We start from the raw sequence: 19,256 nt of genomic DNA on the forward strand, positions 1-19,256 counted from the left end.
AGGGTGGAAATAAAAACTAATTTGTACGAGTCTGAGTTTGCATTATTTATATACTTTTTTCAGTTGTTGCTTTTGTTTTAAGAAGGGTCAGACATTTAAAGAGTCATTTTAAAACGTGAAAGGTTCCTATGATTTTTGATTATTATAGTTCTTGATTGCAGGACTTACTGTAATGTTCTAAAGTCACTGGTTTCACCGTTTCATCATGTCAGTAAGCCTTGTATTATTTGTAGAAACTTCAAGACATGGAGGAGAGGAGAATTGAGAGGATTGGATTGTGCATGAAGACGTTTTCAGATGTGGATCGCCAAGTGCTGCCCATAGTGGGGAAATGTTTAGATGGTATGACAAGAGCTGCTGAGTCCATCGAACCCAAAACTGTGAGTACACGCCACCAGTTGGTACTTAAGTCGGTTAGGTCTTTACCAACACCCCACACAAACTATTGGTCAAGTGTCCTGGAGGATTTAAATGCTTTTTTATGTCTTTGACTGAGGGGTTGAACACAATAATTATAAATATGTGGTAAATTCCCAGTTTTGTGCCAATGAATTTTGGGGGGGCATTATGATTTCATCCTTTCCAGACATTCATTCTGGTCTCTGGGCGTCCATCTGTAAACTTTTCGTTTCCTGCGATAACTAAAGTGCACCTCTTTTGACTGAAAACCGCTTCCTGGTGGTGCATTGAGGAGGCTAGAGGAAGGTTCCTTTTGAAAATGACGGTTGTACATCATCCATCGAGGCCGGTAGAGGAAAGATCTTTATTTTCGCACAGTAACAAACGAACGCTTCATCTCATTTCTTGGTGGAAACTAGGGGAAGGTTCCAATATATGTCTGTAGCCGGTGGTGATTTTTTTTTTTTTTATTATTTCTGTACAATAACTAAAGAAAGCCATGTCTGATTGAAACTGTTTCTTTATGGTGAATTGGGGGTGCTACAGGAAAAGGGTGACCAAATGTCCAGTTTTCCCTGGAAATGTCCTGGTATCTCTGAGAAGTCAGTCTGAATTTTGTCTTTGATTATACATAGTAATTTGTAATATAACAATTTTCTATCAATACAGAGGAAGCATACGAGGTCTGTGAGAAAACTATCTGACCTTTTTATTTTTTCAAAAACTATATGGATTTGAATCGTGCGCTTGCATCAGACAAGCTTGAACCTTCGTGCGCATGCGTGAGTTTTTCGGTTGCGTCATTCGCCTGAGGGCAGGCTTTGTGGGAGGAGTGGTCCAGCCCCCTCAGCGGATTTTCATTCTAAGCAAACAGCCGAGCTACTGCCACTTTGTTCCATGAAATTTTTTTCAGAAACTCTGCCAGACAGCCAGCTGGAAACCATTTGGAAGATTCAGGTGGCTTTCGGCGAAGATTGTATTGGTATCACATGGATTAAGGACCATTAAAACTGGATTAAAAATGGCCCACAGCGCCGGTGGGCACACCGCGCCCCGAGCGGCCATCGACAGGCTGAAACAAGCAGATCACTAACAAATTTAAGGCTCTGTTGATGCAGGACGTCGTGTGACTAGCAGAGAAGTTTCATAAGAGGTCGGGATCAGCATTTTATCGGCACATTCCACTGTTAAATGAGATTTTGTAATGAAAGACGTGCGGCCGGATTCGCGCGTCGGGACGCAGCCGCTCATGGCGCGGCGGGACAAAAAACACCTCCGTGTTGGAAACCATTCGTAAGATTCAGACGGCTTTCGATGGTTTTTCTGTCAGTTGGACAGAACATGTTCCAACTTGTCCTGTGAGACTTCCAACACGGAGGTGTTGTTTGTCCACCGGCTGTGAGCGGCTGCGTGCCGACGCGCGAATCCGTCCGCACGTCTTTCATTACAAAATCTCCTTTAACAGTGGAATGTGCCGATAAAGTGCTGATCCCGACCTCTTATGAAACTTCTCTGCTAGTCACACGACGTCCTGCAGCAACAGAGCCTTAAATTTGTTAGTGATCTCCTCGTTTCAGCCTGTCGATGGCCGCTCAGGGCGCAGTGCGCCCTCTGGCACTGTGGGCCGTTTTTAATCCAGTTTTAATGGTCCTTAATCCGTGTGATACCGATACAAAATTCCCCGAAAGCCACCTGAATCTTCCAAATGGTTTCCAGCTGGCTGTCTGGCAGAGTTTCTGAAAAATTTTCATGGAACAAAGTGGCAGTTGCTCCGCCATTCCTAAACAATAAAAATCCGCCGAGGGGAGTGGACCAGTGCTCACTCAAAGCCTGCCCACAGGCGAATGACGCAACCGATAGGCGTGAAAAAACTCACGCATGCGCACGAAGGTTCAAGCTTGTCTGATGCAAGTGCACGATTCAATCCATATAGTTTTTGAAAAAAATAAAAAAGGTGGGATACTTTTCTAACAGACCTCGTACTTTACATGTATTGAAATTATAAGGCATCTTTGGGTAAACTTCGAGTATCCCATTGCCGGACTGAGTGTCCTGGTTTTTCGGTAGTCAAAATATGGTCACCTTACACAGGAAGGTTCCGTTAAAAATGGCCGTCATGTGTTATTCACTATGGCTACTATAGACGCCATCTTGATTTTCATTTCTGTACAATAACTAAAGAACATCTGGTCTGATACAAATCAGACCAGATGAATTTGTGGTGAATTGGGGGAGGCAAAATTATAGTTCCTTTAAAAACGGGGTTTGTCCGTCATCTAGTATGGCTGTGGTGGGTGGGAGCTTGATTTTTGTTTCTGTACAACAACTAAAGGACACCTTATGAGGTTGAAACCATTTGGTGGTGGTGTATTGGGGGATGCTAGAAAAGGGATCCTTTGAAAAATGTGTCAGTATGCCACATACATAGATTGTAAAGCAGCAATCTTTTGCTATACATATACAGTATATTTCACCATCTTTAAAGCACCAGTCTTTCACTATAGAATAATTTTCAGACTTCATTATTACCGCTAGTATAAAATCACACACAAGCTAAACATATGCGCCGTGGCATGTGCCACACTTTCCATTGCTTTCTTTTGCATATTGGAATTGGAAACCACATTTGCATCCAACACAAAGTGAGCAGTGTGCAATGCTATGAGGTCACGTGTTGGCTGCCTCAAATATGACCCAAAAAAAGAAAAGTGACTATTCTCTGGGATTGTTTATGTGTGTTTGTCTAGCTGTGTTCATAGCCTGGCTCCAGGATGATGACTTGTGTCCGTGAGTCACGTGCGTCTCCGTGAACTTGTAAACAGTTCACAATGCCAAAGGTTTGACCCCTGATTTGAGCTATGAACAGATCCTCCTTCCTTATCAGCTCAGATAGATACACCGGACTTGATTATTAATGTTGTCCTTAAGCAAGCTGTTTCCTGAGCTGAGTGTTTTTGTCATAGCTTTTTCCTGACAGATTCAGGTCTTTCGCCTTCTCATCTGTGGCCATAAATGCAACAGCATCCCTTTCACTATAAGTTAGCACTGCAGGGTCTCTTTTCCGCTTGCACTGAAAGCCGTACATCCTCTTGCAATATTCCATTCTGGTTTTAAGAGTGAGACTTAGTACCAAAAATAGAATCCATCTAATCTGGATTCAGTGAATAAAAGTTGGGTGATTTCTACAAGGGGTAGAAGTAATAAAAAATGAAATGGTTTAAAAATGGCAGGGATGAAAAGGCGTGAAATAAAAAGTTAAGTGATAAATTATCAGATGTTTTGATGAATTTAAAGCTGTTATTGTTATGGATTTGTTGTAATAATGAACCCAAGTATGCAGACAGGTAAAACTCAAGGGATTTGTCAAAATCAAGTGATTTATTGGCAGAGCCAGATGGAAACAGTTCAACAGTATGTGAGGTAACTGGTGCACAAAAAAAGAGTATCCAAAACAGTGGTGCAAATGACAGAGAGACTTCAGGGAAAACCAACGAACACGAACTAGGAAAAGTTTAACGAGCACAGAGATTATACAGAGACCACAAAAATACTCACATAAGACGCGCGGAGCAGACGAAGGGAATGAACTGGGAAAGGACAAATGAACAGATGTGGGTTTAAATACAGAAAATGGCTAACGATGACAGGTGCACAAAACAAGAACCGGAACATAAGCCACACGTGAAAATAAACGAACAAAAGGTGACAAAGTACTAATCTGACATTAACCAGTGATGAATAATACAATGGACAACAAGGGTGAGTAGAAAATAAATCATCACCATAATTAAGCATAACTGCAGAAGATGAGAAATCTAAACGTAACACTCGAAAGTGAACAAAATGCAACGGTGTAGAAACCAATGTGAAAACTAAGAACGAAATCTGGAGGTGATCAGAACACAAACAACAAACAGAACAAAGCTATGACAAAAACCTAAATCCAGAACAACAGCAGAAATACGACGTAGAACTCAGACTACACAGAATTAATAAAAAGACACAGTGACACGGACCCGGGACAGGACAAGGACACAGACAGATAGCTGACACAGGCATGGGACTTATTCGTACACACCCACAGCGCGCACACACCCACAGCTCGCACACACACACGCGACAACAGATCATAACACAAAACCATACAGGAATTGAAAACCAAACAAACACGGACAGATGGGCGTACCCAGTTATGATAAAGAGAGAGGTTTTAATAACCCCCCCCCCCCCCCCCCCCACCCCCCCCCCCCCCCCACACACACACACACACACACACAGACACACACAAACAAAGTTTGGGGGGTTAATAAGGATCACCCTGTCTGTCCATCTGTCTATGTAGCTTTTGATTTACATTTTGGGCAAAAATTACAAAAAAGACTGGCTATAAATAATAAACATAATTTTTTATATACTACACATGCATTTTCATGATGTCCAGTTTTATCATTTAATTTTGTTATTTCCTCCCATAGTAGATTTCTGTAGGTTTTGACTTTATAAAGCGACTCCATAGAAGGTTACATGGTACACTATAGTACTATGAAATGGACAAAACTGTACCATTTTGGTCAACTGCTTTCTTGGGCTAATAATTTCAGGTTTATTTCAGATTAACTCATATTACATTTGGAGAGCATTTCTACAGATTCAGACATCTCTCATGTAACTTTATACCTTTCAGAGTTACCAAACCACAATTGGGTGCTTTAAATCTCCAGACTGACTGATGAGCTCAGATTGAGTGAATCAGAGATTCAGTGGTCATCAAGCTGTCACTGATTGGTTTCATCACTGTGACCCATTAGGACTCGAAGCAGGTGGTGGAGTCATACAAGTCGGGGTTCGAGCCCCCAGGTGATGTTGAATTTGAGGACTACGGCCAGGCCATGAAGAGGACGACGTCTGACACCAGCCTGTCCAACTCCAAAGAGGGAAAGGAGAAGCCAGCCGGAAAGAGCAAGGGCAAACTCTGGCCTTTCATTAAGAACAAGAACAAGGTAACACATCAAATTTCGAGTTTCAGAGTTACTTCACACTCGATTATACCACAGAGAAACGCCTCGCTGGTTTTATCGGAGCAATTCCTCATTGGGTTTTTCATTCACTAAGCGTTTCTCCATCTAGAGGTTAAATTATGCTTGAAGTTTTTTTTTGAGGGGGGAGCGGACGATGTTGGAACTGTAGAGTTATATTCTCAGTGTTTCATTTTTAGTAACTTTTACAGCTATACGGCTTTGTATTTTGTGAGTTATTTTTTGTTTAAGATTTTGCAAAACCTTTGTTGAATTCTTAAGACATTTCTTGCTAGTTGGCTGTTATTATCTTCTGTTGGTATTATTTGCCACCTGTGTTCTTCTCCCCTTTGCTGGTCATTGCCCTCATCAATTTAAAGCCACCCCTCTGTGAAGTTAACACACTAATGCATCTTTACCGTCACTCTATGGACCCACTCAACTGACAGATATTAACTTGCTCCTGGATGTAAAATTAACAGTTCACCATTTTTCACTGACTGGTGATCTTGAAGAGCCTCCTACAGTCTCCTGCTTCTGAGCAACAAAGCTGATCTCTGACTCTCACGCGGACTGGTGATGCTGTTGTTACTGAATCAGAGGAGTGTGTGAGAGTAGTTGGAGAAAGTGACTTCATGTGTGTGTGTGTGTGTGTGTGTGTGTGTGTGTGTGTGTGTGTGCACACAATGAGGAACCCCTGCATCTTCTATATTTAAACATACCATCTGGCATAAACAATAATTATTATAAGAGTGTGATCCTGTTATTGTCTCTGTAAGAGTTGGCAGCAGACAGCCGTACAGAAATATTTACACTTTATATGCACACATGCATACACAGTAGGCATAGGCGGTACACCAATGTCATAGTCATCACTGGTGTGGTAGTGCATCACCATATGGAGTCTGAAATATCATCAACACTGAGGCATCATCACTGTAATTATACACAATTCATCCATCCATTTTCTAAACCGACTTAATGTGGTTAAGGGTCGCGGGCCGGCTGGAGCCCGCCCCAGTGGTCATTGGGTGAAAGGCGGGGTACACCCTGTACAGGCCACTAGTTTATCACAGGGCCTAATTATAAAAAAAAAGGCTATTAAAAAATGAATGATTTTATTTTTTGAAATGATGGCAACAAAAAATTACCCCTGACAAAATCAGGAAAAATAACATCAAATATCCATTAAAGCACTGAGACTATGATGTTCACAGCTGTTTTTCCCTGTTGTGTCGCACTCCACATGTGAGTTAAAACAAATGCTAAATCCTATTCTTGTCAATGTTATTGGCTATAAAGTAATTTTCACCTGAAGAGGTAATTTAAAAGTCATGTAAATATGGTTAAACTCTGTTTCTGTTGTGTGAAACAGCGGGCCTTTGCACTGCAGTCTTTTAAGCCGTAACGATCTTCAATTAGACACAGCCATGGATTTTAACTAAGAACAGATTCAAAATAAAAATAAAAGACATGCCCAAAAAGGGTAATAACTATTAAGGGTGTCATATTGTGCAATATAAGATTTGATCTACCGTTTGCATTTTCATGTGTGTACTGTTTAAAATCTCAAAAAGTACCACATTCTGTTTCACAGATGTTGTCCCGCTGCTTTCATCGTTTAACCCTGACATCACCCTGTTCCCTGCTAAATATATTTCTAAAAGGTGTTATTGGCTTGAAATGTTTTACCAGATGTTGGTAACAACCCCAGGTAAATCCACACATACAGAAATCAACCATTGATGTTCATAAATTAAGTTCTTTGGACTCATGTGAAATAACACAGGAAAAAATTTTCAACACCTGAAGCTGAAGGTGCAAAAAGACATGAAAAGTCAAGACACCAGCTGAAATACTGTATATCAGTAATTAAAAAGCAATCCTGCCCCTTGGCAGTGCAAATTAATATCAGCTGGGTATCAGCCTATAAAAAGCTGCCTTCATTACCAGGTGTCATGATGGTGTCTCATGATGGGTAAAGTTGGTAATGACAGCTTCAAGATGCCTTTCATATGGAGCAACTACCCATGTCTTCTTCTACCTCCCTTTCTTCAGGTGTTAAATACTTTTCCTGTGTCATTTCACATTATTAAACATAATTTACGGACATCTATGGTTTGATTCTGCATGTGTTGATACTTAGGTGTTACATCTGTTGAAATTTTCAAGTCAATAGCACCCTTAGAAATATGTTTAGTGAGAACAATGGTGACACGTTCAATACTTATTTTACCCGCTGTGTGTGTGTTGTGAGAGACAGGGCATGCTAGCCGTACCTTCGGCTGCTCCCTTGTTTTCACGCGATCCAAGGTGGATCTGCATGTTGATTGGCACAAGTTTTGTTGCCGGATGCCCTTCTTGGACACAACTCACATTACATGGAGAAATATGGCAGGGGTGGGGTCTTGTGGGAAATAAGTAGTACTGTAATTAGGGGTGTCACTGTATGTAGAAGTCACAATTCAGTTCATATTTGTCTTTCGACATCACGGTTCTGTACAAGTTTGGTTTTTACATACAGTCGGTTAAATCAGTGAGCAGCAGAGAGCTGCTGTAAGACTGTAAATGTTAACTAGCTTTTTTCATTAAATGTTTAGGAATTTGATTACATCTCTTCTCACATTTGGAAGACTTTACTGTGCAGCACGTTGTGGTTTTTTCCCCTGTCACAACATGTCTGGCCAGACTGATATTTTATCCATTTTAAGTTTGTTTTATTATTGCACAAATGACGGCATCTCATAAAACCTCAATGTGCAGATTTGAAATCATGTCATCTGTGAAATTTGTCAATGGTTGGCATTTGTTGGTGGTGTTTTCTGTAAAAAAAAAAAAATACTCGAATGCGAATTAATCTCATACAATGTGTATCAATACGCTTTTTCTTTTAGTTTCATATTTCAGAAGAAAAAGGTAAATTATCGAATTCTGTTTATGCTTCCAAAATTTCTGGGTTAAATAATCCAGTCATTTGCTTCATCTGGTTGTTTCCCTCTGTGATTCGGACACAACAGGCTGAGGTGGATGACCATGCCTCCTGCATTGACCCCCGCCTCACACACACAGAACATGAAACTAGAGTGACACACAGTCTGTGAAAATAAGATAAGATATGTGTGTTTAATCACACTGTGCAGACTTGTACCATGTATTCTGCGTACAGTTCTGTGCATCGATCTGTCACGTGTGTACCGTACGGTTCAATGCAAAATATGTATTGTGACACCCCAACCATAATATGATATGGTCATTATGCAAAAAGTGTGAAATAGTTTTAATTTTAGACTATATTGCACACCCCAAATGCAGAGTAATCACAGAGGGAGCGTTATTTACACCTTCAAGACTGGTGTAACATGATTGATATTTCAGAATATCAGTGTTGTCACCTCAGCTCCTTCTTCATGAATCCGGCTGGTCTTCCTCAGTGCTCTTAGTTAATTTAGAAATCTTTACAATTTTGAAAGTGGAGTATCTGATTCACTTGCCCCTGCTTATTCATTGTGCAGTATTAGAACTCATTTTCTAATTCTTAATCATCTGGTTTATGAAATATGCAGTCAGATGTTTTCGGGCTCCGATAGGCAATTAGATGCCTTTGATCATGACCTCAGATTCAGGTTTATTTGGGGTTGTGGTGAACTTCCCGGTTTTGCTGGCATGTGATGGCAACAGGGCATTGGGGGGGTCCAAATCTGAAGCGTGCATGCGCCTTGACTGAAACTCTCTGCTTTGTTGCAGCTGCTTGCTTCTTAATTTTCCTACTCACTCTGGTTTTCTTCTTTTTTGTTTATTCTATATGTTTGACATTTCTTCCATAATCTGATATGCTGAGTTTGACATCTCTTTGGTTGTCTTTTATGTTCGTTTGGGTTTCCGTTGTGTGTTTTAATTTTTTTTTATATTTGTAGGAGGCTTATTTATTTCATTTTGTGTTCCCTCCTCCTTTCCTCCTTTGTCTTATTTTGTTGGATTCTCGCCCCTCTTCTTCTTCTTCTTCTTCGTCCGTACTTTTTTTTTCCTCCTCTCCGTCACGGCTCCTCTCTTTCTGGTAGCTTATGTCCCTGTTAACGTCCCCCACCCCCACCTGCCCCCCCTGCCTCATCCCCACCCTCACCCTCTGCTGTTCCCAACGACCCCCAGTCTCCCAAGCAGCACAAGGAGCCCCTCTCCCACCGCCTCAACGACTTCATGGCCTCCAAACCCAAAATGCACTGCCTCCGGAGCCTGAGGCGAGGGGTAAGTGTGTGTGTGTGTGTGTGTGTGTGTGTCTGGTGGTTCTTTGTGTGTGTATGTGCATTTTGTGTGTGTGCACCTGTATCTGCCAGCTCTGTACCTGCCCCACTGTATGAGTGAAGACATGCAAAGGTATTGTGTTGGTACTGCTGTTTTAGGTCGTGTTTAGTACTTTGTCACGTGTAGTATCGACTGACTGGACATAGCCCAGGAGTATTACATCAAATTTGAGCCAAACAAATTTATAACAAGCTGAAACTTTCAGGAAATGTTTGGAAAACTGTCCGAAATAACATAGTAAAACTGCCCAAGAATCCCCCTTGGGACCTTTGAGAAATTAAAGATGATCACTGTTTTCATATTTTATCATATTTCAGGTTGAAATAATCGCAGAATTAAAAAATAATGGGTGAAAGCATAGGTTTTAAGTTACAAAAAAATCAATTACTAAGTCTGTTTTAAGATAAAATCAGCTATATTTACTCGTAATAGAGGTGACATGCACAATGTTGATGCCATTGACTAGTATGGTTGACATTCTACATACGTCACGGTTCATGAGGATGATGACTGAGGGTCACATTCGGAATTTATGAATTGATTGGTTGATTGATTGATTGACTAGTTTACTTGTCAAATCTCTGGCAACGCAACTCTATCAAATTCCGTCCTTTATGTTGAGAGATGAAATGGAGGATTCAACACCAATCTCTCAACTGAATATGAGCAAGTAACCATGTGTCATGTTGTAAATGTGTTTCACAAGTTTTAACATTTGTAATTGTTTTATTAAATACAATCCATGAATATTCTAACTTTACTTTTAAGGTGTTTATAGTATTACAACAGATACGGTGAAAGTTGCTCATGTCAGGTGGTTTCAAGGTGGAAACTATGCACCCATTGTTTTCATAGCCTATGTATAACTGCATAATGACATTTAAATTTTTAAAATATTATTGGAATTGAATTAGTTGCCCCAAAAAACATATATTTAGACTGATTCTTTGCATTTTTTATGTTTTAAGCCTGAGATATGATAAAATATGAAATCGGCAGCCATCTTGGATGGCATCTTGAATTTCTCAAAAGCGCAGAGGGGATTCTTGGGGACTTTAATATGTTATTCCTGACAGTTTTCTAAACATTTCCTAAAATTTTCAGTTTGTTAAATAAATTTGATCTGGGTCTAAACCTGTTACTCCTGGACAAACATGCTAATAACCCTGGATGTCCACTAGACATAGTTGCGTCATGTTATGTAGCAATGGAAATGTTCACAAGAACAGTTTCACAAACAGCACTCCATAAACTGAGACAAGAAAGCGATTTTGACAGAAGGTTTGGGCATTTAGAGAGATTATTCAGACTTTCCTGGCCAAACAACAGTCCTGCAATTCATTCAGACTTCCTACTCTACTGATGTGGCTCTCTCTTTGATTTTTTAATTCAATATGACATTAAAAGTTACTCTGTTTGAGTCACAAGAATTTCATGTGGAACACGACCTCCTAGCTGGACACCATTCCAAAAGAGGACTTCCAGAAATCCTGCTATCAATTGCAGAACTGCTGGGAGAAGTGTATGTAAGAGAGTAGGGATCTTGAGGAATCACAGGAGTGTTCTGTTTGTCCAGGAAAGCCTACATCAACTGAGCAAAATGAGCGGCTACAGGACTGTCATTTCGGCTTGTGAATGGCCTCAAGCTCATTTAGTTAGATTAGCTAATTCGTAATAGCTTTTAATTAACCTATTAAAATTTTGTACATCTGTTGACGAAATAAATTTAATTCAAGTTAGTGTTCTAAAATGTTTTAGTAGATTATATATCAGGATCTGTTGGTCATACTGCTTAAATTTTGGTGTCAAATTATTTTCAAAGTCCTTGTGTCTTATGGCTTTATCAGAACACTATCACAAATTATAGCCTGATAATCATAAATCTAGAAAAAACTACTGCTGAGATCTTAGTAACCTTTGATACTAAAAAAAGGAGAACAAAAGGGATTTTTTTCATAAATCACCCAGCAACATAAGGTGTCTGTTTGCTTCATTGAAACTTTTTTCTTTCATGAAAATGACTAGACACACGTGCTTTGAGCTTTGACCCAAATGCATGGATGCTTATTCGCCGTCTTTGGACGGATTTCTGTCTTTTTGCAAAATCTTGCCGTCTAAAAGAACAAGCAAAACATAAATTTTTATTTCCTCAAATCCATACATGTCAACCTATACGGATTGTCCGTAAATTATACAGATTTTTCCGAGTTTCAGAGTCATACGGACGTACAAATAAAGTCTTACGGATATTCAGGGTTTGGTCTGCAGCAGCTCTGTAATCAACCGTTTCTGCAGCGCGTCTCCACTTTGATGCGTGAGCCATTGAAGCGATGCTTCGAACCACTGGCTCGTGTTTTTTTGATTCGCTGCTCTTCAGAAGCGGTAAGTCTGCTTCTTAAGTTCCTCTCAAAGCCATTAAAATATCGTGAGTCGCTTTGTGTGGATTAAAGTCACTAACTGGGACTCTTGTCATGTTGTAGTCAAGAAATGAGAATCGTCCTCTGTTCCGTTGACGCAAAATTCCAAACGCTATAATACAGAAAATAACTACAATCGACTAAAACTTTTTTTTCTTCCCAAAATGAGACGTCCTGTGTTCTTTATGAATTAAACTGATGCTGACATACAGCACAGCCAGCTGTAAGAGCTCAGTTCAGATATATGGAAAGACATTCATGCCAAAATGTCTGAGAGGAAGTGCTTTTGACAAAAACTACAGATTTTGTTTATTTCTATTTATGTCCAGAGATCAAGGATCCACCATGTAGAGTTTATTATGTCCAACGTTTAAGGATCCAGTGACAGATTTCATATTTATTTACTTTAAGACTCAATAAATGTTCAATTTCAATTCAATTTCAATTTAATTGGCTTATAAAGCACCAAATCACAACAAAAGCCATCTCAAGGCACCTCACATAGAACAGTTCAACATAAGAAATTTAAATAAATAAATAAAATTGAAAAAATTCAAATGCATAATTAAAAACAGAAGTAAAAGAATAAAACAGATAAAAAAAATAAAAACTATTCATAACAAAGAGAATAAAAATAGGCTTTAAGGCTTGACTTAAAGTATAGTAGATATTTAGATTGATACTCATGTTTTGTACATCCATATTAATTTAGTCAGTGTGATATTCAAATATGATTTTACACAGGAGAGAAACCAGGATGTGGAACATTGGTTGATGTGTTTATACTGTGTTTATGTAGTTCTGTAAGAAGAAAATGTGACACTCTAGGTATAGAATGACTGATTAGATGCCATGTCAGTGTTCAGAGCAGACAAATAGGCTGACTGTATATGTATTTACTATAATAGTATACATGGTAATGTCATCTGTGATGGCATACAAAAGTGAATTGATCCTAAGCAGAATCTCATCAGTATTATGTTGTTATGTATCTTTATCTAGTCTGAAAGCAATTATCTAGTCCCTAGTCTGAAAGCATTATGAAGTTAACTAGTTCTTTGAATGTTGAGATTTTAATTGCCTAGTCTTTGAGCCCAATCAGAAACAAACTAAATCAATAAAGTTTTTGCATGAGTTAGCTATATTTGTAAACTGTTGTGTTGTTATATTCTGTATATACTCCTACAGGATGGTACAACATGCTATACTGCATGAGATCACAAGAGAAATTTAACAGCTGTTTTGAGTCCAAATTTATTCCAAATAATGCACCAAAATGCACCACAGGGCACTTAAATTCTTAAAATTTCCGGGGGGAGCAAACCCCCCCAGACCACCCTCCCTTTTGCCGCAAATAGTTGCTGTCTTTTAATTTACCAAGACTTTCGATTGCTGTCTTTTTTTTTCATCCTAAGCATCCATGCAAATGAAAGGGCCTGTCTCACTACCTCAGTAATATCTGACTCCAGAGAGCAGATTTTGAACTAAAATCACCGACAGATCATGAATTTCTGTGTTTTTAATGGAAAAAAAAAACACATTTTCAACTTATAGTGTAATTCAGAAGGGAAATTTTTTTTATGTGGGAATAATTTGACATCAAAATCAAGAAAATAAAATGAGTCAAAACAATCTGATGGGTGGTTACAAATACACCCAATGGCCACTTTATCAAGTACACCTTGCTAGTACCAGGATGCCCCCCCCCCTTTTTTTTTTTTGCCTTCAGAATTGCCTTAATTCTTCTTGGCATAGATTGAACAAGGTGTTGGAAACATTCCTCAGAGATGTTGGTCCATATTGACATGATGGGATCACGCAGTCACCCTTTCAACCAGTCTGCCCATTCTCCTCTGACATCAACAAGGCATTTTCATCCACGCAATTACCACTCACTGGATATCTTCTCTTTTTCAGACCATCCTCTGTAAAACCTAGAGGTGGTTGTGTGTGAAAATCCCAGTAGATCAGCAGTTTCTGAAATACTCAGTCCAGCCTGTCTGGCAACAACAACAACCATGCCTCGTTCAAATTCACTTAAATCCCCTTTCTTCCCCATTCTGATGCTCGGTTTGAACTTCAACAAGTCATCTTCACCACGTCTAGATGCCTAAATGCATTGAGTTGCTATGTGAGTGGCTGGTGAGTTATGAGGTGCATCCAAAAAGTATCCAACCTTATTTTATCCCAGTGGAAACAAATGTAACATGTGAGGTGTCACTTGGTGGAGAGGTGAAGGGAACCTTCTTGCAGTCCGTGCATTGAGTTTGCAGCAGGATGATGTGAAGTTGCAGCTCATACTTGAGCAGGAGGTGCATTTATATAGGTTTGTAGATTTGTAAATTTATAATATAAATATATGAAGTTATTTGTATACTTATAATTAGATTTTACATATTGGTTCGTTGTTAATTCAAACCTTCTGTTTAGAGTCAAAAACATTCATGTTCTCACACTATTATTGCACCTTAAAAATAAGTACAAGTGACGCACGCTGTGTACATGTAACCAGGTTAGAGTAGCTCATTGGACTGATGGGCCACCAGTCAGGTTTCAGGTTTCAGCAGTGAAACACTGGAACGTGACACCTCAGTGTGTAGTGGACATTACGGGTAATGGCATGTATGCGTGATTGTTGTAATAAAAGCGATTTCTGAAGTCAAGCTCTGATGTTTTTGTCACTGCCGTTTTCCAGTATCAGCAGCTATAGTCTATGATGATTTTAACAAAACCTGTTCTTTGCACTCTTCTTCCTGGTCACTATTTGGAAAAAAGGTGTAAATGTAAAATGTAATTAACCAACTTAGTTCACAGAACACCAGCATCCTGTAATAAATTAACAGTGCTCTTATAAAAAGAAGTGCGATGCAGCCCTCAGTCAATCCCAGCAATCTCAGTTTCAACATTATGCATCAGGACTCTCAACTTCACTCATACAGTGTTTCTCAGCTCTTTTTGCTTTTAGCCTGCTTCTGTAGTGCATAACGACAAATCCACAGTATCTGTGTGTCTCACCAGCAGCGTCTCCATCTTGTCCTTTCATTCTTCATGTTAACTGTGTTCTCATAATGACAGCCTCTCTCCCCAAACCCTCCTCCTTCCACAAAAATTAGTAAGATGCCTGTGCAGTCTTAACATTTGCATGGAGACTGTAGCTGCTCCCCGTGCACCTCTCTGCAGTCTATGCTGGAGGCAGATTTTCTTCTTTTTTTTTTCATTTTTTTGCATTTGCATCATTGATAAGTAAAAAAGTAGGGCTTAAAGTAAAAAAAAGATCATAGTAACAACAACTGATGCGATTGAGGTTCTCCTGGAAAGTGAACAAAACCAAATCAGAAAAGGCTGAGATGATGTGGAAAATGCAAATAAATATATATATAATATATAAGTAATCACAGAGGTATATATATAATAATAATAATATATATATATAATAAAAACTTGCAATGATTCTTGACTTTTCTTTCATTACAGACAGTATGAGCCTAATCTTTTGTGTGGCCATGTTCATTTCCTTTGAGGACTGGCGAACGTTTGAGCGCGTGGTACAGCTGGCCGGGCAGCCTCAAGTCAGTTCCACCACATAGATTGTAGTTTGCATGACAGACAAAGTGTGGAGATTAAGTAAAACACATAAGGGCATTCGTATCTGATTGCTTTGCTCATATGCTTTGCTGTGGACATACAGCGTCTGTCAGCTGACCGCCGACTGACTGACAGCTGGACGTGACTGTGCATGCAAGGTGTTACATTACAGACACAGACATCAGACAGATGAAGGACAAAACATACATTAAGTTAAAAATCACAGAACAAAGCAACAGAAAGTGAGCCTTTTTTTTTTTCTGTGACCTGCTGAGGTCCGCTGACAGGTGGGCGTGTCCTGTTTAGATATCTGTGCTCGCAAGTCAAAGCTGGGGAACAGCTGTAGTGGCTGTAGAATATGAAGTTGCATAACTACAGCGTGAAGCGTGGACGTCGGCATGCTGTCGTCACGTGGAAATAAATTAAAACATATCCCTTCAGCTGACCATGGCATCAGCACACCGCAATGCTGGCGAATATCGTGCCATGCAGAAAATCACCACGAGGCGAGTGTCACTGCGGGATTCCCCATATTGTAATAATTAAAACACATACCACATTTGCAACGTGGTCACCAGCAGAACACTGCACACTGTACACGCCATGTCGGCGCCAGCTCTTCATGAGACAAGAGCCGACTCCTCATGAGACGAGAGCCCGGCTGATGAGAGGAGCGCATCAGGTAGTTCATGTAAAACCTAAAAGGGAGAAGAGTAATCCACATCATTTCATTGCTTCCTGGTGTACGTCTAGGCGGAGTCTAAGTCCACGCTTTATAACAGGAATTAAGTATTATAAATTGTGGTGTTTCTTAAAATATTTTGTTCCGTTGCTGTCTGCATGACTTTCCACGTGCTCGCACTGTGTTTGTGACAGCAAGGTGGAATGTTTTGCGATTCCCCATTTCATTTTTGGTTTGCGAATTTCTTCTGGTTTCTGCATCTTTCGTGTTATGTGTGAAGGGGCCCTAATATACGTTCATTCCTGTATTTCAGGCCTGCAACACATTCCAAAAAAAGTTGGGCTGGAGGTGATTTTGGACTGGTAATGAGGTTTGAAAACATAATAATGACTATTATTTCAATCAAGTGATGTCAACAGGTGACACTAATCATGATTTGGTACAAAAGCAGTGTCCATGAGAGACATGCATTTGTTGACAAACGGGAGATCCTCTACCCATCTTTGCTCCTAAAAGTTGTTGAAATTTTTCGTGTTTTGCAAAGAAACACTGGAAGGGATTTTCATATTGCTCCCTGTACAATGCATAGTATAGTTCAACAATTTATGGAAACTGAAGGAATTTCTGTGTGTAAAGGTAATTTACACATCTGTGATGCTAACAGTAATGCAGAAATAAGTACATTGGGCCTCATGTATCAATGTTGCGTACGGTGATATTTGAGCGTATATGGGGTGTACGCCAAAATGGCTGCACTACTTGGCATTTATCAATGTGGTCATTGGCGTACGGTGCGCTGAAAATATACACCAAGTTGAGAGGTGGTGTAAATTGTACACCAAAATGAACCAGCACTGGAATCCACATAAAAATGAAAATGATGTGCAATGATTGACAGTGCAATCATACAAATCAATGCATATGTTACATAAATAACACTTTCTTGATTATACCACATAATAATTAACACAAATCCCGCTTTTGCGGGATTGTTGGTCTCAAGCACGATCCTGACTGCAAAGAAAGCGCTGCTCGCCTTTTTCTCCAGAGCCTGGAGCCAGAGCAGCGCTGAGCTTAACATTATGTGGTGTGATCGTTTTAGACAATGAAATTGATAATTACAACTGTAGTGTTGTCATTCCCTTCGCCCGTGCTGTAATCAGGTTGTGTCTTCTCCATTCGTTTGTTACAATAAAATAAATAAAGAAATAAAATTTAAAAATAAAGAAATCTGAAAAATTAGGTGTGTCTTATTAATTGAGCGAGCAAATATCCACATGTCAAGAATTATTGACATGTGAAAAGAGAATACAATGGTCCCTCGCTATAACGCGGTTCACCTTTCGCGGCCTCGCAGTTTCGCGGATTTTTTTAGTCCAATTTTGCATGCTTTTTTTTTTTTACAGTGCATTGTGTTCTGCGTGTCTGTTTATAAGAATCTTCTCACCCAGAAGAAAAAAGAGCGCCAACAACTACCCATAACTGTGTTCTTCACTCGGAAAAAGACACCTGCAGCGAGGTTTGACTCATTGGAAAAAGGCGTGGCGTCAGGACGCAGAGGCGCGATCTGTGAAATACTGGTCAGTCACTATTAATCATTTCTTATGTGTCCAACCTCGTAGGTTGATCGTTAAAATTAAATTCGTTAGTTCTAAAAGCCATCATAATTATTTATAGGAAAACGTTCTATGTTATTTCTCAAACAAATGTTTGGGCCTGAAAACAGGTTGGTCTTATTTTTCTACTAAGGTTTAAACTTTGAGAGTGTTTACACACAAGAGAAAAGTGAGAAAATGTTCATGCCTGATTGAGTAAAGTGTAAAAAGTGGTTTTACAGGGTTTTTACAGCTTTAAAACGTCTATAATAATTGTAAAAACTAACGCTGACTACCTACTTCGTGGACTTCGCCTATTGCGGGCTATTTTTAGAACATAACTACCACGATAAACGAGGGACCACTGTAACACTTTTAAGATTTTTCGAAACAAAATTGTAACTCTCAGCATGTTCTTTTGATGTACATTATCAATCTAATTGTTCACAATGGAGGTACCTCATGCTAACATTAACAAGTTAGAATTACGTTAAGTAACGCTACAGTTTTCATGCTCATGTTTCCCCATTGGTGAGATTACATGCTAGGCTAGAGGATTTTTATGCTAGTGTTAGCATGTATGTCTGTAAGTGTACATTTTAAGCACATTATGGATTAAGTATGCATTTTTAAGCACATTATTTTATCTCATTGCTCACAATAGAGGCACTCAGCTCATGCTAATTTTAGGTAGCATGTCAGAGCCTTGACATCACACCTAATGCCTTTAGCTCCAAGCCAATTATGGAACATATTATATAAAGTCAGTAACTTTAAGATAAAATAAAGACTTGCTGCAACACAATGGCCACATTTACCAGTTATGAACTGCAACTGGATTAAATACATAAAATTTAGAAGGACCTTGGGAAATGTTTCTCAAAATAATTACACTAAGGAAAGACTAATGATTCAACAGATTATGTGATCATAATAAGTTCTAAAGTGTTTTATTTGGAGAATTTTGGCAAGATTAGAGTGGATTTAACCACAGGGATTGTTCTAGTTGGATGCATAATGATAGGTTGATAAGTTGTTGGGCTGAGATTCGACCACAACTTATTGAAATTATTGATGCATTACTTTATTTTTTAGGGTAATCAGCTGTGTAGCCTACAACCCCTGGAAAAAATTATGGAATCACCGGCCTCGGTGGATGTTCATTCAGTTGTTTAATTTTGTAGAAAAAGCAGATCACAGACATGACACAAAAAAAGTCATTTCAAATGGCAACTTTCTGGCTTTAAGAAACACTATAAGAAAT

General features: G+C 39.3%; 1 protein-coding gene across 1 annotated transcript in view; it reads left to right on the plus strand.

Moving 5' to 3' along the window:
- LOC117529995 (formin-binding protein 1-like) overlaps nucleotides 1-19,256 on the plus strand; it is a 161,800-nt gene that overhangs the window by 89,580 nt on the left and 52,964 nt on the right. The window contains exons 8-9 of the mRNA XM_034192918.1: nucleotides 234-380; nucleotides 5,208-5,399. Coding sequence (XP_034048809.1) covers nucleotides 234-380; nucleotides 5,208-5,399 — 339 coding nt within the window. The remainder of the gene's footprint in view (nucleotides 1-233; nucleotides 381-5,207; nucleotides 5,400-19,256) is intronic.

The sequence above is a fragment of the Thalassophryne amazonica genome, chromosome 17 (genome assembly GCF_902500255.1).
Source record: "Thalassophryne amazonica chromosome 17, fThaAma1.1, whole genome shotgun sequence".
In the NCBI taxonomy this organism is placed as follows: domain Eukaryota; kingdom Metazoa; phylum Chordata; class Actinopteri; order Batrachoidiformes; family Batrachoididae; genus Thalassophryne; species Thalassophryne amazonica.